The sequence below is a fragment of the Perna viridis genome, chromosome 6, assembly GCF_037379345.1.
Source record: "Perna viridis isolate PV_CMFRI_1.1 ecotype Kerala chromosome 6, ASM3737934v1, whole genome shotgun sequence".
Taxonomy (NCBI): domain Eukaryota; kingdom Metazoa; phylum Mollusca; class Bivalvia; order Mytilida; family Mytilidae; genus Perna; species Perna viridis.
The window spans coordinates 22,793,619-22,820,718 of record NC_142450.1 but is presented as its reverse complement, the minus strand read 5'-3'; the positions used below and the strand labels follow the sequence as shown (position 1 = coordinate 22,820,718).

At 33.0% G+C, this 27,100-nt stretch overlaps 2 protein-coding genes and 1 long non-coding RNA gene across 6 annotated transcripts in view; 2 read left to right on the top strand and 1 right to left on the bottom strand.

Annotated features, from left to right (window-relative positions):
* Nucleotides 1-4,757: 4,757 nt before the first annotated feature.
* Nucleotides 4,758-9,827, bottom strand: LOC148614109 (translocator protein-like). The gene is made up of 4 exons (XM_088587973.1): nucleotides 9,689-9,827; nucleotides 7,262-7,360; nucleotides 5,844-6,059; nucleotides 4,758-5,365 (listed from the first exon to the last, which is right to left on the bottom strand). Exons 2-4 carry the CDS (start codon nucleotides 7,358-7,360, stop codon nucleotides 5,195-5,197), a joined length of 486 nt encoding a protein of 161 aa, XP_088444099.1. The 5' UTR covers nucleotides 9,689-9,827; the 3' UTR covers nucleotides 4,758-5,194.
* Nucleotides 9,828-17,156: 7,329 nt separating this feature from the next.
* LOC148614108 (uncharacterized) lies at nucleotides 17,157-17,927 on the top strand. The gene is made up of 2 exons (XR_015923575.1): nucleotides 17,157-17,464; nucleotides 17,886-17,927. It is a non-coding gene; the product is annotated as an uncharacterized LOC148614108 (long non-coding RNA).
* A 295-nt stretch (nucleotides 17,928-18,222) lies between these two features.
* LOC148614107 (beta-parvin-like) overlaps nucleotides 18,223-27,100 on the top strand; it is a 30,393-nt gene continuing 21,515 nt past the window's right edge. The window contains exons 1-4 of one of the 4 annotated variants that reach the window (XM_088587968.1): nucleotides 18,313-18,489; nucleotides 22,512-22,601; nucleotides 23,916-23,939; nucleotides 26,252-26,322. In XM_088587968.1, coding sequence (XP_088444094.1) covers nucleotides 18,387-18,489; nucleotides 22,512-22,601; nucleotides 23,916-23,939; nucleotides 26,252-26,322 — 288 coding nt within the window. In that variant the 5' untranslated portion in view covers nucleotides 18,313-18,386. Of the gene's footprint in view, nucleotides 18,490-18,598; nucleotides 18,717-22,511; nucleotides 22,602-23,915; nucleotides 23,940-26,251; nucleotides 26,323-27,100 lie in introns of those variants that run through there. The other 3 variants (XM_088587971.1, XM_088587969.1, XM_088587972.1) reach the window with 3 other exon arrangements.

The following is a 27,100-nucleotide window of genomic DNA, read 5'->3' as shown; positions in this document are numbered from 1 at the left end:
AGCAGATGTGTATTTACTACCACTTCAGGATTACAGTGGAAACCTTTACTTGTAGTTGCAATTTTTGTTTTTCATCAGTAATTAGCATCCTCCCAAGTCAGGGTTTTGAGTCCATCCTCGCTCCCTCAAACCCCTGACATCACTCATTCATATTTAGTGGGTATCGTCCAGCCAATTCCGATTGGTTGCTTCTCCTGGTGCGAAGCACCAATGAAAATTTATTTGACATAAAATGTCTGTGGAAATAAAAACAATGACACGAGTAACTAATAGTTGTAAGATGTCACAAATGATTCAATTGACCAAAAATGATAACTGTAGATTCTGTTTAGAGTCTTTAGCGAAAAAAAAATGACGTTTTGTGTATGTAGCCATTTTGTAAGTTATATCGAAGAGTTTCTATTACGAGTGATTTGATTGGATTTTAGATCCGGGTTAAATTTAGGTAACTCACTAGATGGCGCTGGACGATAAACGCTAAATATGAATGAGTGATGTCAGGGCGTCCCTGGGACTTTTGTACTGGGTACACTGCCAACGGGCAAGGGTCTGCTCACCCACACGGCGTACTTGCTGACTAACTGACTTGGCTTCCTTGAACAACGCTGGCACCAGTTTGTAGAACTGCAGTTTGTTACCATTGGCCTTGTTGTTAAATCTATGATGCCAGCCTGTTAAAAAAGAAAAGAAATTATTATGTGTTCAGGAAAAAATTGTAAATAATTTGCTTAATGATTGAAGATGCATGATTGACATCATATGTCTTGGTAACTATATAATTATTTGTTGTGCTCATAGTATCATATTTATATACAGAAAATTACCTTCAACATCATTGTTGCTTCTAATGGAGAGCTGGTACACCGACCACTGGGCAACACTCCACACTGCCGCGGTCGAACATTCTGGTCACATACCACACACGGGAAAGACATTGTAATTCTGAGAACAACCCATTCTTCTCTTTTATTGGAAAAAATTCGGCATATCAAACAATATTTCTCAAACTGAGTAGTTTTTTTAATTTGTTTAAATAAAAGTTATGCACGATAGCTGGGTAATGAAGCCATTTTATTAAATATAAATCGATAGACATGTGAAGATCAAAGACCTTTTAACAATCATCAATTGTGTTTGATTGTTGTTAACTTTCTAACAACTTTAGCGTTTGTTTTCATAATAAAAAACACCCGTACTCAAATTAATATTAAAACAACAAACATTAATTAAATTGATACTGTCATTAGCTTTTTTTGTACAATTTTTAATTAAAAAATAAAATATAAATGAAATTTAAGAAATAAATACTTAAATTTAATATTCTTTAATATTTGAATTTGATGAGAATCCTGTCATTTGATTGGTTTGTTGACAAAAATCAACATTGTTTCGATTGTATAAACTAACTTGCTATTTAGGCCACGCCTACCTTTTACGGAACTACTTTTTGTTTGTCAACATACGAAACAACGTTTTCAGTCACATCGTAACGTTGAAACTTTTTTGTGACAATAAATTATTAACTAACTTTATGTCCGCCGGGTTTATGTCAAATTCCTGCTGTAATAACTGTGTCTTCACACATAAAAACAATAAACAGAAGCTCTTATAAGCTTTTGAACCGACAAACATAATAAAATCAAATTATCTTGAAAAGGGGGAATTCAGGCTATTATTTGTTCATTTTGTATTCAACAAAAAAGGTGGTCCAACCTACGGACCCCCTGATCATAATGCAGTGTTTGTTATGCTGCGACAAACATTTCTTTCCTTTAACTGAATATGAAAGGACACCTTTTTCATGTAAATGTAAAGAAAATGGTTCAAAGAACACAACTTTTGTTCCCCCAGGTTCCATTCATATTATATTTAAGTTCATTACTAGATTTTCATTTTGACATCTGTCCTTTTCTCTTCCGTCTATCCAAAAGTGACATTTTATGAGCAGCTCGGTGGGTGTTTCAAGTAAAGCAGAGAACGCTTGCTCTACCGGTGTACCTGGTCCACGCTCCCTGTTAGGTATGCCCATTTACTTTGGTTTCTTTTTACGTGTTAATTTGGTTATATAGTGTTCTTTGTTGTGTGTGTTTATTTTCCCATTCTAGTCTTTATCAATGGAATTTATTCTTTTGATTTCCGCTCGAATCTAGCTACTTTTAGTAACAAACCAATCTTAGCATTAAAAAAAAATCTTTACTCATTTCTATACTTCAAAAGTGGCATGGCTTTTTACTGTTTAATTTATGACTTCGTCCTATCGCAAATTAATATACAAGCCTCATGTTGTAGCGAAAATCACCCCTAATCAATCCAAGCCATGGCGCCATAAACCTTATTTATTTATTTAAGTATGAAAATATTTTTAACTTCTCAAGTACCTTCAATCAGAATATAAGATTTTATGATGGCATAAATAGTAAATTAAAGAATTTTACGTTTCTCTTTTTTTTTTTTTTTTTGGCATGCAGTGAGGCCCGTATTACATAAAAGTATAAAAGTATGTCAGTAAATCATAGTTGTCTTTGATACATACACTATATTTACGATTTTCATGGAGTTTCTAGAGGCAACTGTCCTGTTCAAATAGCTCCTATTAGAAAGGTAAACGGATATGGAAAAACGCAATTGAGAAATGCACAAGCGTATATTAAACTAAATACAAAACAGTAAATACAAGTATTTTCAGAAAACGAAAGTCTTTTACAAAACACCCCTTTAAGTAAGCTCTAAAAGGCCCAGACAACAAAAGTAGGAACTTACACGGTATTTTCTTCTACAAATAACGACACAGAGGCACATTATAATGACCAACATTTCCTGACTGGACAGGTGCATATCGTTGGTGGCGTCAACTAGTTTTATAATTTATGTGACTTTTTACGGAAACATCGAAAATCCAGTTTTTCACATTTTTTCATTATTATTTATATATATATATATATATATATATATATATATATATATATATATATATATATATATATATTCTGACTACGAAAATCGCAAAAATTCATCAAAAGAACCTCAGAAGCATTGATTATGATAATAGTAAACAGAAAATACCAAAGAAGTCATTTTTACTGAAGCATAAATACTCTAGGGTTTTGACATTGAAAAAAGGTGCCAATTTAGGCGTTTTGGTGTAGTAGGGATACATTTTTGCTTCATTTTACTCCAAAACCCGAATTGTTATGGCAATTTTCTTGGTACTATTGTAAAGCCGAGACATTGATCTACATGATGATACGTGGCTTTGTTTAGCTGTTAACACATGCTGTTCCAGGTAGGCTTAGACGCTCAAACAATTGAGTCACAAAAATCTTGGCTTTTAGACCCAGTGGGGTACAAATATAGGCTTATACTGAAAAAAAAATCAGAGAATATTCTTTGTTGACAAATTGATATGGTAATGGGAGGTATAAAGGTACCTATAAATCACCATGAAGTTGATGAGTTAGAGGGAGGGTGCACGGTGGACCCTCCGAGACCATGGAATAATGGAATGCCTCAACATAAACCATATAGACAAACTTAACCCACTTAAAGAACGCTCGCAGTTACTGAAAGCTAGCTACAGTTCAGAAAAAAATTGAAGAAGAATAGCAATACCATCATAACCACCTGCATTTGAAATAATCGGTCACTCAGTACAATTCCAGTGGACTGGTTTTGAAGTAGTAGCCTCAAGTACGAAAAAGGCAAGATTTGATGTAAAAAAAAATTAACAGGGTTTAAAGAAAAGCCCATGATTTGAAAGCCGCATCCAAAACGAATAAATCTGTTAAGGGCATTTGAAAAGAATGTGCTTTACAGCTAAGACTACGTTTCGGTAAAAAAAAACTGAGCAATACCATTTTTAATCAAAAACCTACAAGTGCTGCTATGTTATTTTTTATCGAAGTTTTGTAACAGTGAAATAAATTAGAAATTTGTGATCTCGATACCCATGGTGCAAAACCTTCCATGAGAATTTTGTTGCGTCCATTAAAATCTGACGCTTTATCATAAATACGAGCAAAACAGACCACACTTGTTACAAGTACTTCTGTATAAAATTTACATTATATATAAAATCTATGTTGTTATCCGCTTTAACTGCCATCGCAAAAACAAATTTCTTCCTTAGTTCTTTTAACTATCTTCTTACTCCAAAAATTGATAGCCATGTGTTGAATGAATTAAAGTTCTCTTCGTGCTGTTGAATTTTTATATCTACTATGGTAGATTTATTGAATTGATTTTACTGAATTTATTGATGAAATTGGCCCTATATTTTTTATCATACTCTTCCAATCCATTGTTTGCAGTAAGCATTCAATGAATATTTGATGATGTTACGACACTCCTTCAAATCAAGGTTATTAGGAGGACACTTTTTAGATCCTTTCTTCAAAAACTTAATAATTTCTAATTCTTCAAGGATGTTTAGGTCTCCTGGTAGGTGTCTTATAGTAATAGGATAAAATGGGAGGTTCTAAATTTTCAAAATAACCAAGTATAGTTTCAGTTACATTAGAATTCCTAAATATAATAGCCTAATTCAGTAATTAAATACATTTGTTAATAAAAGGCAGTTTAAGAAAATGTCTTTTAACATTTTCAGTTTTGTCAATTTCAGGAATTAGTTTATAGTAAGAGTACAATATGATAATAAGTGCTACTTCATATCGAGGGCTAGTAGTCTGCTTCAGCTCTCTATGTGATTAGAATTCTGTGTTTTAATCAACTTTTGTGGCTGTCAATAGTCATTAAAGAAGTTTTCTTCTCAAATATTTTTATTATAAAAATAATTCTTACAAAAATACTGACTAGTGCCTGGATATATAAAAAAGATTTGTTCTTCATACATAAAAAATCCTGATATTTAACATCAGAAAATCTAAACAGTAACATAACTATAAATATACACTATGTGCGAGAAAGTGTGAGGGGTCAAGTATTACACAACTTCAACTTTTATTTAACTTCATTTTTCTGGAATTGTTTTTTTTCATACAAGACTGCCTAACATCTGAATCTACAACAGTGGTTCTGACATCAAGACTGTGTTACTAATGATGTCTTTCTGACCTTACCTCTTGAATCAAGTAGTGTTAAAAAACATCATATGAACTATTTCATTAAAGCTAAGCTTATATTTCATCACATAGTCAATGTGCACCATTAGCATTTGTCCATGACCCACTGAATATATTTAATCTATTTTATCTTTGTTGTCTTTCCATATTCTATATGTCAGAGCTGTTGCCATTGTAAGCCATGCCATATATGGCAAAAATATATAACCAGCTTTTTTGTTGATATTGAAAAAGGCATACCCACAGGCACCTGCTGTGCCCCATAACAATCCCATCTCTATCAAAGCCTGAAATTATAATACGAAGACACCTAAAACAGACATTCCAATTCATGATAACAACCAAACAGTAAATGTCTGGTAAAAAAACACAAGGGGAACTTTAAGCTCCAACACGGAATATACCTGTACATGAAATATATCTGCATAATTCTACGAAAAAAGTTATGATGCAAATAATTCCTTACAATCATTTGCTGTTATTATTCGTGCATCAAAATGTATGGATGAAATAACATTATACAAGTGTGAGGTGTGATTTGTTTTCAATGTACAGACTTTTTTCTGATGTTTGTGCATTACTTCTTGAGTGTGAATAACAGTCTCAAATGATAAGTCATTCTTACAACTTAATACAAGTAAAAGTTAAAGTAGTTAAAACCATAATTTTATTGTTTAATCTAGAAAATATTTCAATAACAAAAAAATATTCTGGTCATAATTATCATTTGGCTTACACAAGAAATAAACATTAAATAATACTCACCGCTCCCATTTTATGCGCACCAAAAAATAAAGGAGACCATGCCCAATTAAGTGCCAGCTGAGTACCGTATAAAGCTAAAGGCATTGCAGCTTCTCCATTAAAACCACCACCATCTCTCCACACCATGTATGAGGCATATCCCATACTTGTATAAAGGCCTGTCCATACTGGTCCAATCACCCAGCTTGGTGGTTTCCAAGAAGGTTTTTGTAGAAGCTTAATAAAACAAACAAGACATCTGTAAACCAATGGCAACTAGTGATAACCTGTCATGAATACTTCAGTATATGCATTATAACAACACACAGAAAAAATTTACATTTATTTTTGTAATTCAATAATGCATCTAAATTAAGAATTCAATTCATTATTGGCACAGGAAAATAATTTCATAAAACTTACTTAAAATTAATACTTTTGACATTTCTGTTGTGATTTTTAAAAAACCGTGACAACTTGGGGGCGATGGCTACAAGAAACCAAATCTTTATAAAGCTTGGGTCAAAATATCAAGTGTTTGTGACAAATAGTTGCAGAGAAAACTGTTATTAAAAGCTATAAAAAATGTGAGCAATACCCACTAAATTTAATTTCATTACCTGGAATGTGCTTTACATCAAATAAAAAATAGGAGGTGCACAATCAGATTGTGTTATAAAGATTCAATAAAAGTGTCAATAAATCCCTTTGGTGGTGTAGATAGAATCACTGTTTCAAATAAGAGATTGACAGTCCTGTGTCTCAATATTAATAAATAACAAAGACCATGTTTTGCTATGTGTAATTTCCAAATTGATTGAGTCATGAGTCAAAGAGAAGGGTAACCCTAGTCCCCATATTCATCAATGAATAAGAAATTGATTCAGATCAAATTTAAAATAAAAGATGCACAATAAGAATATATACATGTAATAAAGATTTTGTAAAGTTACACTTCCACAGAAACCATATAGGAAAGACAAAAAGTCATTCAAATGGAAAACAAAATAGAAGGTGCACAATTGCATCATGCGATAAAAAATTTGTAAAAATTTCATTGAATTCTATTCAGCTATTTTAGAGGAGTTGTGCATAAGATGCCCCCACAAAAGTCTTTCAGATGTGAAAAAAAAGGTGCATAATGGCTTTATGTGATAAAGACTTTGAGAAAGTTTCATCAATTTCCATTCAGCATTACAGCAGAGTGGTGAATAATAACTGGGTAAGGATAGACACATATAAATTGGACAGACAGATAAATGGACAGCATGAACACTGTATACATGTATATGTACCATCCCCCTTTTCAAAGAAGAGAGTGAAATAAGAGGTGCACAATGGGAATATAAGATACACTGACATTACTATCCTTATATAACCCCATTTAGCAATTAAGGAGGAGAGTTTATTTGGATGATAATAGCTCAGCTCGTTCTTACCATAAACCAAGTTCTATTATTTCTGCTGACTAACCCACCTAAAAGTCCTCCAACATAAGGCAATATAGTAGCTCCTATAGGTGCAAGATAATCTGACATCTGAAAGAAATAGAATTTCATAATCATACCCAAACATTATACTTATAAAGCAAGAGATTTTGCTTTGTGATGTATCTATGGCCACACTTTTCCTATTCACTGGCTGCCAGATTGGCTAACCAAATTTTTTCAGGTGGAACAAAAAATTTTAAACTGGAATAATTAAATGTCTTCTTTTAAGTACCGTTCTTTGTAAGAATCAGGCAATGGGTGGCACATTATTTTTCCCAATTTAGTCATTTTTGCCCGAAATATATTCAATACATCTAGAAAACAACTGAAAATCTATCTAAATTTATCCTGAAGTATCTGTAACGTAGAAATTTTTTTGACTGCTTATATGAGGAAAAGGTGAGAGAAAATTTTCCTGCCATTTTTCCTTAGTGTGTTTCAACAAATTTGATCTATCAATATTTTAAAAAGGCAAACATTACAAACACTTTGATGGATATTTCTGGAGGTTGTGAGGAATAAATACTTGGATAATACAATAAAATCACTGTGTTTCTTTTCTTCATGTGCCAACCTTATACACATTTTGTCTGATTCTTAAACAGAGAAGTACTTAATATATTTTTATTGCTTCCAACAACAAATATATTGACAATTGCAAAATTGAAACATCTCATTTTAAAATAATTATGTACTATATCAATCAATGTCATGAATGTCTGATTTTAGTTTTGTTCTTTCAGAAAGTTGAATGAAGAACGAACATGGAGCCCTGCTAAAAATCATACTAATAAGGTTTTTTTTTATATCAGAATTCAATTGGAAACTTGTTAACACTTGTTAGACATAATAAAATCATAAGATCTTTAATTTAAAAGAAAGTAAACATTTCCAATAAATGATTTAAGAGTTAAACAATCTTGTGCACTTCGTGTGTTTTTATTCTCAAAAAGAAGTAGATAAAGAGGAGGAAATATGTGGGAAAATAAAAAACTCAGCAGATGTTTATTGTTCACATAAATATGCAAATGAGAGCTCATGCTATTGAACAAAATTTTATTAAAACAAAATTATTTACTTTAATGCCTTTTATTTTAGAAGACAGTACTTACCATAAACCTCCAGAATTATTGATATTTTTATGATTTTTTTTTAATTAAAGGATAACAAAGGGAAATGATAAGTTTCATTAATATCTTCTTATTAATGATAAATCAGTTTAATTATTAGTTTTTAAATGTATTTTTTTCTTCAAGATTTAAAACTATAAATAATAATGTCATTTCAACTTTTCAATTTAATCAAAAAATTTTTTTAAAAAAAAGGTCATGCAGTTTATCAATGTTATTGTCAGGGAAATATTGTTTCTTTATATATAATCTTTAACACGTGAAAAAATAAAGAAACAAAGCAATAAAAAAGGGCTGCAAGTGCCTTATCTGATTAAAATGCTTCTGTATACTTATTTAACATACAGTACATTTTAGTGACAAACCCAGTTAAAAGAAATCTCTTAATATTCTATCAAACTTTTTACTTACCTTTTACTACCTTTTTAACCAAACAATATTATAGTATATTGTAAGAAATACTATAGACACAAACAACAGAAGAAAATAAATCATTGTTTGATAACTGAAAATTGAATTTATTGGACACTGAAAAACTTGGAATGTTAGACAAATCGTTTGATACATTATGACGTGTACTTATGTAGCTACATGAAGAAGATTGGATCGAATTACACTTCAAAACTTTGTGTGTATGACATTTTATAAAATTGAAAAAAAAAGTTTTGATTTGAAATTAAAAAGTATAAATTATTTCTGGTTACTAATTAATTTTACAAACCAAAGAACTTAATTTCTTCAGGTATAATACTTGTAAAGTGAAAACCAACCAATTAAAAAATGTCAAGGCTGGATCCAGACAGTTTGAAGAGGGGGTGCCAGCCGAGGGTCATACGAAAAGGGCAGTGCTAGGACATTTTTGACAGTTTCTGTCAATTTTACACGTGAAAAAAAAAATGATAAATTTTCCAAAAAAAGGGGGGTGCTATCCCTCCATTCTGGACTCGCCACTAAATGTGGCATAAATTATACACAAAAAAAATAATAAAAGAGAAAATTTCATCTAGTAATCACAATCACAGGAAAAAATACATCGTTTTTATTTATCTTAGTATCTTGGTCATGACAGGCCGCAATTTTGACCTTTGGTACTCCGGACTTCTAATCATCTTTTAATTGATGACATGCATTGTAAAAGCAAGGCATTTATAATTCACATTTCAAAAAGTTGCCACAACGTTTTTTCTGTAGAAAAAAATCATTTTTGACTCTATTTGGATGAATATTTCTTATGCAATATTCTTACCGTGTACGGTTGCGGTGTCTCTTTGAACCGGAAATGAATGGTTCCAGGTCGTTTCGCCCTTTTTCCCCTTCGCTCTGGGTTTTTTCGCCCTGAGTCGTTTCGCCCTTTATGTGAGTTGTTTCGCCCTTTATGGTGGGTCGTTTCGCCCTTTCCTTTTTAATAAGGAATTTCTCCTTATAAATATTATTTACTACTATTTAAGCCTTCGTTCTCGATTTATTTATTTATTTATCTGTTTATTTATTTATTTATTTAGAGAAAAAAAAAGATCGAAGATTTTGCTCTCTCTCTCTCTCTCCCCCCCCCCTCTGTCTCTCTCTCTCTCTCTCTCTCTCTCTCTCTCTCTCTCTCTCTCTCTCTCTCTCTCTCTCTCGGAATATTGCGTAACTGCATAGACAGCTTGTCAAAAACAATATAGAATGCATTATCTTTTCCTTTCAATTAAATTTTTGCTAATTTCATTCACAGCTTCAGCAATTAAATCAATTAATGTTTAATAGTAGGTAATTTATTGACCCATATTTAATTGTATTCACAGCATTTAACATAATTAGTTCTAAATTAATCTACACTATACCTTTGTATAATTGAATTCACCGCTTCAGTATTAAACTTAATTAATTTGTAATAGTATATAATGTTTTAACCCGTATGTAATTGCATTGATTGCGGTAATCGTTTGATCTTAAGATCGAATAGCTTGGGCATCGTTCACCGAGGTGCTTAAATACAAGTTCCATGGGATCATCCGGCAATGTAACAATGTGCTAGTTATTGTGCTCTTATACTCATGAATTATTTAAATAAAAAGATATATAATGACATAGTTGGTTATCAATATCTTCCAATTTTCTCATTTCTCAATAAATATCTCTTGTGACATTGCCTCAGAATCAGCAACTGATGGGCTTTATCTGAAAGAAAAAGGAATACCAGTACAAGTATCTATCAATTTAACAATTAGATCAACCCCTACTATACAAACATTCAAGTTTTTATTCACAGAATAAACATGTATTCTTACCTGTCAGAACACAAGCCAATTAAACACATGTATATCCAATGAGGGCGAAACGACCCTACAAAAAGGGCGAAACGACTCTACAATATGGGCGAAACGACCCTGCAGTAAGGGCGAAACAACTCGGACGAACGGGATAAAGGGCGAAACGACCCGACGCCAAATGAATAACGGTATCAGGTCGATCCAGCCCCAAACCAATCCGGCCCTAAATCGATCCGGCCCCAAGTCTATTCGGACCTAAATCGATTCGGCCCAGGTCGGTCCGTCCACCAGTCATTCCGGCCCCATATTAAAATATAAAGTATTTCTACAAATACGGGTGTTATATTAAGAATTGGACGATAATGGAAGAAAATCAAACTGAGGAAACCCAGTCATTATCAATGAGCAGATGTGTATTTACTACCACTTCAGGATTACAGTGGAAACCTTTACTTGTAGTTGCAATTTTTGTTTTTCATCAGTAATTAGCATCCTCCCAAGTCAGGGTTTTGAGTCCATCCTCGCTCCCTCAAACCCCTGACATCACTCATTCATATTTAGTGGGTATCGTCCAGCCAATTCCGATTGGTTGCTTCTCCTGGTGCGAAGCACCAATGAAAATTTATTTGACATAAAATGTCTGTGGAAATAAAAACAATGACACGAGTAACTAATAGTTGTAAGATGTCACAAATGATTCAATTGACCAAAAATGATAACTGTAGATTCTGTTTAGAGTCTTTAGCGAAAAAAAAAATGACGTTTTGTGTATGTAGCCATTTTGTAAGTTATATCGAAGAGTTTCTATTACGAGTGATTTGATTGGATTTTAGATCCGGGTTAAATTTAGGTAACTCACTAGATGGCGCTGGACGATAAACGCTAAATATGAATGAGTGATGTCAGGGCGTCCCTGGGACTTTTGTACTGGGTACACTGCCAACGGGCAAGGGTCTGCTCACCCACACGGCGTACTTGCTGACTAACTGACTTGGCTTCCTTGAACAACGCTGGCACCAGTTTGTAGAACTGCAGTTTGTTACCATTGGCCTTGTTGTTAAATCTATGATGCCAGCCTGTTAAAAAAGAAAAGAAATTATTATGTGTTCAGGAAAAAATTGTAAATAATTTGCTTAATGATTGAAGATGCATGATTGACATCATATGTCTTGGTAACTATATAATTATTTGTTGTGCTCATAGTATCATATTTATATACAGAAAATTACCTTCAACATCATTGTTGCTTCTAATGGAGAGCTGGTACACCGACCACTGGGCAACACTCCACACTGCCGCGGTCGAACATTCTGGTCACATACCACACACGGGAAAGACATTGTAATTCTGAGAACAACCCATTCTTCTCTTTTATTGGAAAAAATTCGGCATATCAAACAATATTTCTCAAACTGAGTAGTTTTTTTAATTTGTTTAAATAAAAGTTATGCACGATAGCTGGGTAATGAAGCCATTTTATTAAATATAAATCGATAGACATGTGAAGATCAAAGACCTTTTAACAATCATCAATTGTGTTTGATTGTTGTTAACTTTCTAACAACTTTAGCGTTTGTTTTCATAATAAAAAACACCCGTACTCAAATTAATATTAAAACAACAAACATTAATTAAATTGATACTGTCATTAGCTTTTTTTGTACAATTTTTAATTAAAAAATAAAATATAAATGAAATTTAAGAAATAAATACTTAAATTTAATATTCTTTAATATTTGAATTTGATGAGAATCCTGTCATTTGATTGGTTTGTTGACAAAAATCAACATTGTTTCGATTGTATAAACTAACTTGCTATTTAGGCCACGCCTACCTTTTACGGAACTACTTTTTGTTTGTCAACATACGAAACAACGTTTTCAGTCACATCGTAACGTTGAAACTTTTTTGTGACAATAAATTATTAACTAACTTTATGTCCGCCGGGTTTATGTCAAATTCCTGCTGTAATAACTGTGTCTTCAAATTTGGAAAATAACTGAACATTTCCCAGTGATGAAATCCGCTTCGCGGATTATTCAGCGTAAACGGACACAAATTAGGTTATAGCGTATAAACTAATCAGAAATTGAATACATTCTATAAATAATTATTATTTTGGGGCAGAATCGACTTTAAATACGGGTCGGATCGACTTGAGGCCAGATCGACGTGGACCGGATGAAACCATGAATAACTGTGATGTTTTCCGCGACGTCCGCGTTTCACAACCATGAATTACTTTAACAATAGCATAAATGTGATGAATTTATTTGACAAAAATCCAAGACGGGAAAGGAGTCATGGCCATCGCCACTATACGTCACCTAAGTTACATGATGACTCTATAGATGGTCTCCTTCCTCTCATACAAAAACCTCTTGGACTTCATCGCATTAGAAGCAAACTTTATTCTATCACTCTACTACACATCCTTTACAAAACAAGTCTTGACACTCCAATTTCTGACCCCACCTCATCATTGTACAGACTTGTTGCCATAATTTTAGATATTGGTTTCCACAGACTCTTTAACCCAGTTTGTATGAAAAGTCAAGATGAAGAAAAACGATCATTTCTTCCACTACCGTTTGTCAACAAAGGTATAGATGCAATTAATTTGGCTAACATCCTCCATCACAAAAAACGTTACCAACAAAATTCCCCCATGTTTCAAAGATAAATCCAATCCAATTATTTCATATTCCTATACTTCACCCATTGCATCCAAAATTTTCAATTATAAAAGGCTATTGCAGAATCTCGAGATTGAGGACTTTGACGAGGCTAAACCACCTGACTGTTCTTGCAAAAACTCTCTATTCAAATATGGTCCTTCTGGTCACGTCGTGACGGGAGATTTAACCATCATCAAAAACGAATCTCTGCGCAATATCCTTTCTAAAGGTCCCAAGAACCGTGAACCACGCTCCATAAATTGGAATTATAACTTTAAAGTTCTTATGGATACCGTCGAGGACTATGCAATAAAATTGATAAAACGAGAACAAGAAGACATTGATTCTCCGTCAGAGTGGTTAAAGGCCGTGAGGTCTTTAATATTGAAACGAATGAACGTTTTAGGTAGGTCAATGAGGGCAAAGGCTACATTAGTTTTCAAAGACCCCGATGTAGCAAAAACATTGTCTACTATACATGACAAATATGTTGTCTTACCAGTAGACAAAGCCCAAAACAACGTTATATTTGTCTGCAAAACGTGTTACATCCAATGTTTATTATCAGAGGTAGACGTAGAAAATGATAGCAGTGATAAGACCTATACTGTTACCACACTCTCCAAAGAAGAGATTATGGAAAACCATAAATCTGTGCTATCCTCTTTTGGTCTCTCTACCAAGGACGATGATTGTGATTTACCGTCTATATACTGGATTCCTAAACTCCACAAGGATCCATACAAACAAAGTTTCATAGCTGGATCTGCAAAATGTACCACCAAACCTCTTTCAAAACTTTTAACTTCTATACTCACAACTGTCAAAGAGGGTCTGCAGTCCTACCACTACACTTGTTAGTCCCGTAGTGGTATCAATTCAATGTGGATCCTGAAAAATTCGAAAGATCTTTTGGAGACAATCAGTTCAAGACTATTACCTGAACATAATAGCATTAAAACTATGATTTTTCAACACTATATAATTCTATTCCTCATACTCAGTTAACATCCCGACTTAAAAACATTATACATCGTTGTTTTTCCAAAAAAAGATGGTACACCTAGATACAAATATATAGTTCTTGGTAGAGATTCCTCATACTTTGTAAGAAATAATTCCAAATCATCTCCCTAATATACAGAGGAAGATGTTTACAAAATGCTGGAATTTTTAATCGACAACATATTTGTCCTGTGTGGTGAACGTGTTTACTTGCTGACTTATTCCTTCACTCTTATGAGGCTGACTTAATAGCTGATCTGATCCGAAGGAATATCGTTGAGCTAGATCCTTTAATCTCAGTTTCCGCTATATAGATGTATTATCTTTAAACAATCCTAATTTCGGGGATTTGATACATCGCATCTACCCCAAAGAACTTGAGATAAAGGATACTACAGACACTGTGAAGTCAGCCTCATATCTTGATCTACACTTAGAAATCGATGGTAAAGGAAAACTATTGACCAAACTTTACGACAAACGTGATGACTTTTCATTCAGAATTGTCAACTTTCCTTTCATCTGTGGCAACATCCCTTCAGCACCTGCGTATGGAGTGTTCATATCACAACTCATACGTTATGCCAGAGCTTGCCGAAACTATGCTGACTTTTTGTATCGCGCTAGAACTCTAACAAATAGGCTTCTGGAACAGGGTTATGTTGCTTCAAGATTGAAGTCATCACTACAGAAGTTTTATGGTCGTCATCATGAACTCGTGGATCGTTATGGTGTATCCATCTGCACCATGAAAACTGATTTATTCAACGGGTCATAGTTTTCCTTTCCTCGTTTGTCTACCCCGGACTTGACTTTTTATGAGCAACTCGGCGGGTGTTCCTAGAAAAGCAGAGGACACTTACCCTACCAGTGCACCTGGTCCATGCACCCAGTTTTTAGTGGAGTCCGATTTTCTCATTTGCTTTTGTTACTTTGTATGTATGATTTACTTTATGTTCTTTGTTGTATATGTCTGTTTTCCATGTCTGGTCTTTGTCCCTGGATTACATTCTTTTGATTACCGTTGTAACCTTGGTTCCCTTGATTACTCTTTAATTAATCAAACCACCACAACCTCTCTTAATTAAGAATCTAGATATTTACCACATTTCAGTGTAGAGGAACTAATAATTATCATGTGTGTGTGACGTGTAAACACCTTACCTAAATTTATTAATTCTGTAATTATTTACAACCACTCTTTCTATGATGTCTATAGGGTATGTAAGTCTCGTCATGTGACCCCGTGATTTCTCGAGAATGGGTCCTAGTCTACCATTCAAAAGCATGGAGATTTGTCATTTAGAGAGTTCAGTGTTAAGGGCAAAAATCTTTCTGTGTAAAAATCACGATAAAAATGACAAATAACTATTTTTACATGATAAATATATTAAGAAAAAACATAAACTAGAAGATTTGCATTGTTATTCCAAGTTTCGAGTACCCGGAAGTAAACTATAAAAAACAGATCGGTCTATGGTTTTCAATACGTTCTACATCGTAAATTCCGGTAAAGAAAATGAAACTAGAACGAGACTTACATATCCTATTGCACTTTATTTTGTCACCTCTCGCATATTCTTACTGCGCCTTTTTTGGCACAATTAAGTCAGCACCGCCTCAAGTTCCTATGTTAATCCAACAAGATGTAGACCATTTGCATTTATATCTTTCTTTTTTCTTTGTTATTGTTGTCAGATTTTTATTATTTGTGTTATGACCATTTACTCTAAATGTGTTATAACAAATAAAAATATTGAAATATAAGATGCTTCTATGATATATATGTATCATTGAAAATGATACATAATAATCGAATCGTGCAAGTACGCCTGTTGACCCTAGCTGACCCCGATTTAAATGAACTACCTTTCCGGAACGGAAATGAATGTGAAATCGTCTATAAGCTCACTTTTCCCTGATGGTAGCTCATAGCCCTCTAGTTTTCCCAATTCCACTCTGTTACACTCCTTGAGACGTTTAGGTTTCCCACACGCACGATACCTAAACGCACGCTAAACGCTCACCAAACGCACGATGAACGAACTCTCCTATCGTGCGTTTAAACGCACGATAAACGAACGCTCCCAGCGTGCGATTAAACACACGATAAACGAACCTCCTATCGTGCGTTTAAACGCACGATAGACGAACGCTCACCGCGTGCGTTTAAACTGACGATAGACGAACGTTGAAAAATTATAATATTAACAAATAATGACAAAAAAAATAAAATCAATGAAAACATATAAAGTAATTATAGCAAAAAATAAAACCCCCTTAGTAGTAACGCAAAACGAATGGGGAAGCGTGAACATTTCAAGGAGTGTAACCGAAACTTAGGCTGACCTGGAGATCAATCTACATCACACATCAGGTAAATCTAGTCAAGTTTCTTGTAGCCATGGTTGTTTCGGTGCTACCTAGGAAAGGTAACATCGGGGGTAACATACTGACGGGGTTATTCGGGTTAATTTTGTTTTTGACGACTATTTGCATGTATATTTTGTCAGAAAAAGTTCGCCCCGTCATGCAAGATTTTCGCTTAATTAGAGAACGAAGTCATCATTTTGTTAATTAGCACGAATTTACTGATTAGTAAAGTAAAATTTTGATAAATTGATTTGAAGATAAGATCCTTATAGTAAATTTAACTCCTTGGTTACATCAGACATATAATATTGTATATTTATGTAGTCTCTGGTTAAAACTGCATCATAATTATTTATATTTTTCATGAACGTTTATTATTTTGTGGACAAGCTGATTTTTACTTATCAAAATAATTATTGTTTTCCATTTATTGACTTATATTTCTTTTGAAATTTTGATCTGTTCTCTACAGTGGTCTGAGTTACTCTACGCTTCGTTGCATTTTGCATTTTCTTCGCATTGTGCTGAAAATCTGCTCACTGGTTGTTATTGGATTTAATATATTTAGAGGTTGGATGTTCTAGTTTTTCCACTTGTGAGTAGTACTATATTTTGGTATAAATACTCAGAACTTTTTATAGTATTTCAATGTGGAACTGGGAGGCCAAGATGAATGTCCGCTTTTAATTGTTAGAAGTATAGCCAGCAGATAAGGTATTTATGATGTTACTTTTTCATGTTCTTACTTTTCATTTTTCGTACTGGCACTTTGCATTTAAAGCATTTTTGTATTTCAATGTTTTATTTCAATTTGTTTTATTGATTTTGCAGATCATTGAATCAGTTTAATTGATTTAATGTTATACCTTGTTATAGTGAGTACTTATAAAGGACTTTAAATGGTCAGTTGTGTACAGTTATAGTTAACTGTGGGTATTACATTTAAATATTCAATTGATGATTTGTGTTCTTTTCGTGTGTTCGTTAAGTTGAATTGTTTTGAACATGCAAATGAATTTGATTTATGCAAGTTGTTTGAATATTTGCAATGATTTTCTATGCTTTGCATGTATTTGACAATAATTGGTCTATTTTGTATATTTATTCATTATTCCTTTTGTTCTCTATTTTGTAGATCTTTCAATGCCTTCTATGTGTTAATAAAAGTAGTTCCACATTCGTGTTATATTTGGGCCAGCATTTACCATCACGCCCCACTTGGTCACAATTTAAAAGCATTTGTATCCTTCTTTAAATACATTTTAGTACTTCGAAATCATTTCCTTAAAACTTGAGTTAACAATTTATCGAAAAATGTCCGTCTTGTTTTAGGACAAACCACGCAAATTATAGAATTAAAAAAACATAGAAAGAACACTCCCCTTGATTCGCTACTGTTATTTTGCCCAACATCATTTTTACAAGTATTTATGCAATCGGAGCTGCTCGTCCATTTGGCTATACTAAAAAATAAATAAAAAGGGGGAGTAGTTCCGATTTGTATTGTAGGTCGTTGCAGTGTAATGTTATATTGAATATTTCTTTGGTTCATAGACTTTTCTTGTGATAACTTACCGCCCCTGACAGAATTAATGAGGAGCATCTGAAATTGGTCGAAAACGTCTCGCCTTTAATTATGGCAACACCTACCACTCCCACAGTTGGTACTCCAAAAAAGAAGGATGAATCATTTCTCGACAAAATCGGGACCATTGGTCGTAAGAAAAAAGCTAAAGAAGGTGCGATTCATCACCCTTAAAACATGTTCGCCTTATAAGGAAATGTTTGTTTACATTTTCGCCCGTTTCCCGTCGATCATACCCCAGTCTACGGACGTTTTAAACATCACTTAGGGAGGATTATATAAATGAAGCCAGTGGTGGATCCAGAAATAAAAAAAAGATGGAGAAATCTTCTTTTCTCTACACCTTCCTTCACTTATTGGATTACACCAATATTATAATTGGTTTAAAATATATTCATTTCGTTCTTAATAAGCAGGACAAGGATTTTTATAGTAGATGGGATTGGAATCTCACACTTTCTCATTGTATTTCATGTGGCGAAATTTAATCATACACGGCACTTATATTTTCAAGTGTCTTGTAATTGTTAGTTCATTATTCTCTCAATTATTGGTGACACAGATGTTTTTTCGAAAAAATTTCTTGTATACATTGGTCGATACCTCAGTATCAGAAAAATGTCAACTTCAAGTCAAAATTCTGGACCACAAAGAAGGAGTACAATGTAGCATAGTAGCCTTCATGATCACTTACAGCAGGATGTCACCATTTTTACAGTCTTGTGAACAACTTCATAAATGCAGATTAACTACATGGTTTTGAAAAAAGAGTCTTATATACACCAATAAATACCATATAATATAGTCAGTATTCGGGACCGTGAGGGAGGAGTTCAAATCTTTCAGATTAGTTTTGCTTTTTATCTACTCTACAAATAAAGTCAAAATTAGGTCAAATAAAAGCGTTGATATCATGATAGAAGGGAAGGCTGTGGCTATAAAACTCCTTGTATATACCCTCAGACTATTTCTGATCAATTTGAAATAAATTTTATGATGATTGTTTTGGTTTTGAAGAAGGAGTTTGAATTTTAAATGAAGAGGGCAAGACCACCCTTGAAGGTGGGACCAGGCTGAAAATTGGAAATGAGATTAAGGTCTTGAATCGAGATATTGATAAAATCAAAACATTGAAGTAGTCTGGAGGCAACTTGAGGTGGGGTATTTTAATTTTTCTTTCAAACCATTTGGGTCAGAATACTTACATTTATTGTGATGAAATGTTGAAGCCATGGAAATTGTTCACCATTAACAGGGCACACTCAACATCAACGTAATGCATCATGGGTAATCTCCCTGCTAATCACCCCACTCAACATATTTATTTACATATTATGTAAAAGTGTGCAAGATTCCAATCCTTCTATATTTAACTCCTTGAGCAGGAGCACAATCTGACTGCTGGTTATCACTCATGTTATAATATAAAACAGTTTCACATGTTGCTCTTTAGTATATTATTTACATGTACTTATTGCTGTTATCATGCATAGATAGAGATTTTCTCTCCATAAATGTTTTCTCTCAACTAGAGAGAAAAAGATTCTCATGAGGGCTGGAGAGAATAGGTATAGTGTGGAACATCCAGACTGACCTCATTTAGTTAGTCATTTAGTAAATGGTGTATAAATTGAAGTTCCTGGGTTTTTATTAACAGAAAGTATAGTGCAGAACAACCACAATGATTTATGTGGGATGAAACAATAGATCATAGAAGTACAGCAAATCATATTTGAACTATTATTCTTCAGTTCAAGGTCAGTCCTATGAGAATAATTCTTACGGGAAAAAAAAGTGAAATATCAATAGGTAAAGCACAATAGCACAGCACCACCACATTGACCTTACTGTCTCTAATCATTTAAGAGGGATACGCTTTTCAAGTGTAGCCTATAGCACATATTTCTACGTTCCTCCATTAGTTGGCTAAGTAGAAAATTATCCTGAGGTAGAATACCCATGAGAGCTTATTATTGACAATCTAATATCAATTGTACTATAATTATTCTATCTCTAAAGTGTTGTCCTCAACTTTGTGAAACAATTTGTCAATATCAATTAACCTTGTAATATAAAGAGATTCTCTCCTTATATATTCAAGAGCTGGACATCATATTTTAAAATGGATTATATCTTCCTCTTCCAGTTGGCAGTTTGGGCAGGCTATATCTATATTTCTATTTAAGAATCATGCTTTTTGTAATTGTAAAACATCTGTACCTGTAAATAGTCTTGCTTCTGTTGCTGCTTTTCTAATTTCGCCAATGTTAAGACGTAAGTTGTCCCAAATGGGATGAGTATTTCTAATATGCAGACTAGAGATACCTAGAAATTTCAGTGTCAATTTATCATTGGCCTCTCTGTAGATTCATACTCCAAAACTTATGTAAATCTTCTCTGACCTGGTGTTTCCACATTAATTTTGATGGCAAGTGATCCTTCAGTATGGAGAGAGGTGGGAAATTATATAAGTATAATAAGTTTGTCACTTGATTTAGGAAGGTCAGCTCGTGTGATTGCACAAGGTATTGTCTTTCTAATGCTGACTTCAGGTTGTCATTATTTGATGAAAAAATGGAAAAGAACAGACTTAAGGATTCTTTTTATGGATTTCAGCCTCTATGGGTGCCCCAATTAGTAAGTTGACTGCAGGAATTGTGTTCTAGTTGGTAACACTTGGATTTCTCTCAAGAAGTTAAGATGAAAATCACTTATTAGTTTTATCACTTGATCAGATAGGGTTAAACCTCTAAGCTGCACAATAATCTTGGTAAGAAATACACTATAAATGATATACCATGTCTTTGGATTTAGTCCATATGTCCCATGAACCCCAACATTCAGAAGGGAGTATGTGGTTCTTCTGGCTAGACTAATACGTTCTTGGATATTGATTTTATTTTGGTCTTTAATGGATCAAATAATTCAAAAATGTGAACCCTGATGAGTTATAGGTATTGTATTTAAGCCTAATTTGAGATTGCTTTCGGATGCAGAACTTCCCTGAGGCATCCTGTTTTTGTAGATAATAACACTTTGTCGGCTGTATTTTGTATCTATGTAGATCTGAATATTGTTTTGATAGATCTAACATAACTTCTATTTCTTATTCTGTTAAAGATAAAAGCAAAATGTCATCTGCACAAGTTTGTCATCCGGCATAATTCATACCAATGTATTGTCCCATACCATTATCTTCAAGTAGTTTCAGTAGTTCATTTATATATAATTTATGAAAGCGAGTTGATAATACCACCCTGTCGAACATTCTGTCAGACTGGGAAGCTGATGCTACGACCATTTTTCCATTTTACTTTTGAAGTTAGGTTATTTTACATATCAAAAATAATTTCCCAAAGATCAGGATCAATACATGTATTCAAGTCAAATAATTTATCTACAGAATGTGATGATGGACGACATCAAAGGTATTTTGTGAGTCCAATTAGGCAAGTATTGTTTGTTGACCTAATAAAATCAATTCTGGGTTAATTTTTCTACCAATGAGCGTTCGCTTGTAAAGAAAACTGAAAAGGTCATTGACACCAATTTCACTCTTTTGCTGTTAATTGTTGTTTCATTTTCATTGTGCTATTAGTTAATGATTTCATGATGTCATTCAAGGGAGATTACCAAGGATATGAAAATGTTGTTTAATATTAAAGACATTATTCAAAGATTTAGTGAAACAAAATCTTACTAATCTGTGTTTGTGGTAGTAGAAATCACATTTGCCTATGTTAGAAATGAGGGCATAGACAAATGCTAAGGCTAGTATCCACTGTATTTTAATCGGCCATCCTCAAAATTTAATGAGCCACATTCAGCTGAAGTTGCATTCAATTATGTGGCTACCTTCTACCGCTAACACAGCTGAGCAAACAAAGAACTGTCATATGTAGACATATTAAAAGTTACAAAATTCTGAATTTTATTGTGAAATTTGAAAGTTGAACTCTCTCGATTGTAGAAGTACAATATCAACAGCTAGTTCTTGTAGTGTAATATCCTGTGTTGTAGGCATGATGATGAGTGTGTAGTTTTAGTCCATTGAAGTGCTAGCAGTTGATGACAGAATGAGTCATAATTTCCCTTGGGTCACTTGCAGGGTTTTGTGATTGAAATAAATTAATTTTTAGAATCAAAAATGTGAACTATTGTCTTATATATTTTCAGCAAGTATCTTAGAAGAAGAGGGTAAAAATGCCATTGAATCTCCAACTAGTCCCACTATACCAGATATGGGACCTGAAGGCTATCTGCTCGGTAAGTAATTTCTACTAAAATTTGTTCCGTAATATTATACAGCCGTAAAAAAAAATTTGGGATATTTTTTTTTTGGTCATATATTGGTATCATGGGTCATTTTCATAGGCTTTATCATTAGAATTGATAGAGAAAGCTCATTGTTGATCTGATTTTTGTCTTGCCTGTGACGAATGTCATGGAATGCGAGACTTAAGTCTTGCTTTTCCGGTGACGGCAGCAGTGGCGACGGCGTTCACAAACTTAACATTAAGTTTTCTGATAAGTTCATTTAAACATGATTCCGTTATAAGTTCATTTAAACATGAACCCCTTATGGTAGGTCAATGATATTTGAAATACAGATGCATTACCATCATTGCATCACAAATTCATGCCAATTTTAGGGATATACCCTTTATTAAGGCAATATTGAACAGGCGAGGCTTATCTCTGATAAGAGTTCATTTTGATTCATATGTCAATCTGTTCTTTTTGAAATTTTGTTCCAATTTTTTTTTACAGGGTAGGCTTATTTTAAACATTTTTTGAGTTAAAGCGGTACAAATTTTGGACATGCCAAAAAAAAAATCAACTTTTTCTTTATTTTGTCCGATTTTGAAATTTTTTTATTTGAATATTTGTTGAAGTTCGTGCTTGCATTTTTTTTAATCAGATTTCAGATTTGAGTCATAAGGGGTCAAAGAGACCACACACCTGAAAAAATTAACTTTTTTATTTATGGTCTAATTTATGGTCTGATTTTGAAAAAAATTAAAAAAGGATTGTTTATCTCATGAAAATTACAGCCTGCTCTTCACTTACATGTAGATTTCAGATATCTCTTATGGTTTTTGAGTTATAAGGGGTCAAAGTGGACACATCCTACACCAGTTGTATCATGCTATGCTCAGTGAAGCACTTTATTGATAGGTTGATATGAAATCATTTTGGATAGTGTAAGATGTACATGTATATTGAAACAAAAAAATTAAGATGTCTTTTTGTGAGGAAATGTGCAAAAATTATCCTAGAGAAAAATGTATTTAATCCTTGCAGGTACAGCTTGAGCAAAAGAAATATCCTGTGGGATTTTGTATTGAATATGGAGGAAACTCTGTAAACACTGAGTGATTACAAATTCTAAATTAGTCAACTAAGTTTTTATGGAGTAATTCATATATAGAGTCACCAATTTCATAAGCAGATGCAAACAAATGATTGATATTCTACTGAGAGTTTTTTTTTCCATTTTGATTTGTACTTTCATGAATAATTAAAAAAAAAACTTGTACCATATTAGAATATGTTGTAAGATTTTTACTGTTTTATCAGATAATTTAGAGGAATTAGGTTTAGGTACTTAAATTTATATTTTTTAATCATTAACCAGAACTAATGGATAAAAAAAAAGTAGAATGGTGCATTTTGTTGTTGACAAACAAATAAATACTTTCATTCAGAGATTTTCTTTTTTTCTGTTCCATTGAGTATTTTTCCTTTTTTTTCAAAAACTCAGCATTATCAATGTATTAATATAAATAATAAAAGCTGCTTGCATGAAATATCTGGTACACAGCCAAATGCTACACATGATAATTGTATGATCCACGATTCATATGATAATCATATGGTGCTCGATTCATATGATAATCATATGATGCTCGATTCATATGATAATCATATGGTGCTGCTCGATTCATATGATAATCATATGGTGCTCAATTCATATGATAGTTATATGGTGCTACTCAATTCATATGATAACCACATGGTACTTGATTCATATGATGATCATATGATAATTTCCATATGATAGTCATATGATTATCATGTGATTCTCATATGATTGTTTTGGCTTCAAAACATAATATTCATATGTTTGTGAAAAGCATATATATGTAATTACCATATGATAATCATGCGAGTATCATATGATTTTCATATGATGCAACAATGGGATTCTCATGTGTGGCACCTATTACTGTGTATACATACTGTATACCTGTGATACTTTCAAACAGTATCTTTCTGCATGCTGAATCCTTACAATGCATGTTTTGAATGTTAACTAACAACTTGGATTTCTATGTTTTTTTTTAAATCAATTGTAACTTAATTGAAATGCTTTAAATTCAGAAATTTTTATTACAGGGAAAATGTCTTATTACTGTGCTTTAGGACTATTGCTGGCACTTAAATATGTGAAATTATTTTGTGTGTCACATTTGTTCTCCGAAGTTGATTTGTTATCATCAAAATAATAGATTTTTTTGCCAGATGCACAAATGGCACACTGGGAATAATTGATATTGCAAATACCTGTGTATTAATGGTGTAAATGATAAAATGGCAACAATTAATGTATGCAATTACTTCTGAAATTGCATTATGCTGTATATCATAAAAATTTTGACAAATATTTCACACGTACATGTTTATTGGATAAATTAAAGGTTTTGAATCGATTCTAACTTTAAAAGAAATACATGTGCTGTTTAGAATGAAATTTTTGTGAGGTTTTGGGAATTGCTATCTAAAAAGTCACAAATTCAAGTCTAGATGTCTAATCTGTAGAACATGTTATCAAGGTTTTGTCACAATGAGAACAATTACCTGACGTTATTAACATAGCTAGGTAACTACATTACCATTGTTTATAAAGGGTGATTGTAACATAATGTTGTCTTGTGTACACTTTTGTCAGTTTAAAAATACAAGTTGAATTGAACGCTTAATCTTAGTGAAGTACTAGCCATATCACAACCCCATAGATTCTAATACATATCAATAGATGTGAAAATTTAATGCCCCTGTTCATAGAACAAATTGCGAAATTGGCATCTGCAAAAATAATCTGCTATATAGTATTGTTCTAAGTTGTCATTAATGACTGATAGACTTGTAGGTACTTAACCATTAATGACTGATAGACTTGTAGGTACTTAACATGCTGGCTTAGTTTCATGTTGTCCCTGTAACTTAATGTAAGTATTGCAGTGAAACTTGTCTTAACTGATCCCTGAATAAACCAGTAGCCTGTATAAATCAGTAACCTGTATAAACCAGTAACCTGTATAAACAGTAATCTGTATAAACCAGGAGCCTGTATAAATCATACATTTTTTTAGTCCCTGCATACCAATATTTGTATATTTTAAACATATTTAAACCAAATACCTGCCCATTCTAAAGGGTTGGTTAAAACAGGTTTCATTATACATCATCTGACACTTTTTATACTGATAAAATATGTGTATAAAATTATACTACTGGTCTTGTCTGTTATAGCAAAAACAATGATGATTTTTAAGGGATTGAGTTTGTCTTCCCTACGCTAAATGGCAACCACTAAATGATCTTCCTTACTAGATCGTATTTAAATGGACAATTGAGAAGAAGTTAAAGTTTTATCAATATCTGTTCAATTTTCAAATAGAGGTTTCTGTCTCCTCAATGTGCAGTTAATTACCGGTACCTATTAGGTGTCTTTTATATAATCAAGGGAAGACCAACTATGTCCCATGAACATCATCATTGTATGCACTGTAGGAACCTGGTAGTTCATACATTGCCTTGCATTAATTCATCCTCATTACACATATACAGTATGTACAGTCTTTACTGGTATATGCTAATTTACATCTGCCATTGTGTACTGGTACTTTCAGATGAAATGGAAGAAAGATCTATGATCGATCCCACCTCAAAAGATGACCCAAAAGTACGAGAATTGACGAAGGTAAAATTCATTATTATATTTCTGACAGCAGTATCCATTATTATTATTTAGGGTTATATAGAGCATTGATATCATCAACAGCACTTTGACATTCCATTGTCCAAAAGTTTGTATTGTCATTAATCAGTCTTTTTAATAATCAGACAGAAGGTGATTCATGCATGTCAAAAACTAACCAGACTCACTTTTATTTCTGATTCAGAATCAGTTACAGACCACATAACCAGTCACAGTTTTTCATTTGGGTGTTGCGTTTTTGAGATCAAATTGATATAGATTGTACATGAAATTAGCACTTTGGAAGAGTTATCGTTCCTGCTTTTCTTTGATTTGGTTGATTTTGGTGGGAGATAAATGTATTTTCAAAAAAAACAGATCTGAATAATGAAAAGTATTGTTTGTTTGGTGGGTTTTCTTTATTATGAATCACTTTAATATGGAAAGTGTCTAAATTTTATATGGACTGGTACTTAAACCCTTTAAAAAATATTGTAAACTGCTGAAACTTACAAGAGGCATTGGTCCATAATTCAGGGTCAGCAAACTTACCGCTTTCTCACATCAACGCTAGAAATATATGACAATTTTTTTTTTACCAAGGGTTGACGTAGGGACCGAATTGAAGTTGTTTGCAAATTTGTCCCTTCATTGAAGAAACCAATGAAGTGCTATTGATGTAAAATCTTAAAACTTTGATTTTCTCAAGATTGCATTCAAAACACATTTTTTGAGTTACAACAATGTCATGCGTCTTGTATTGTATAATTAATACAGTATT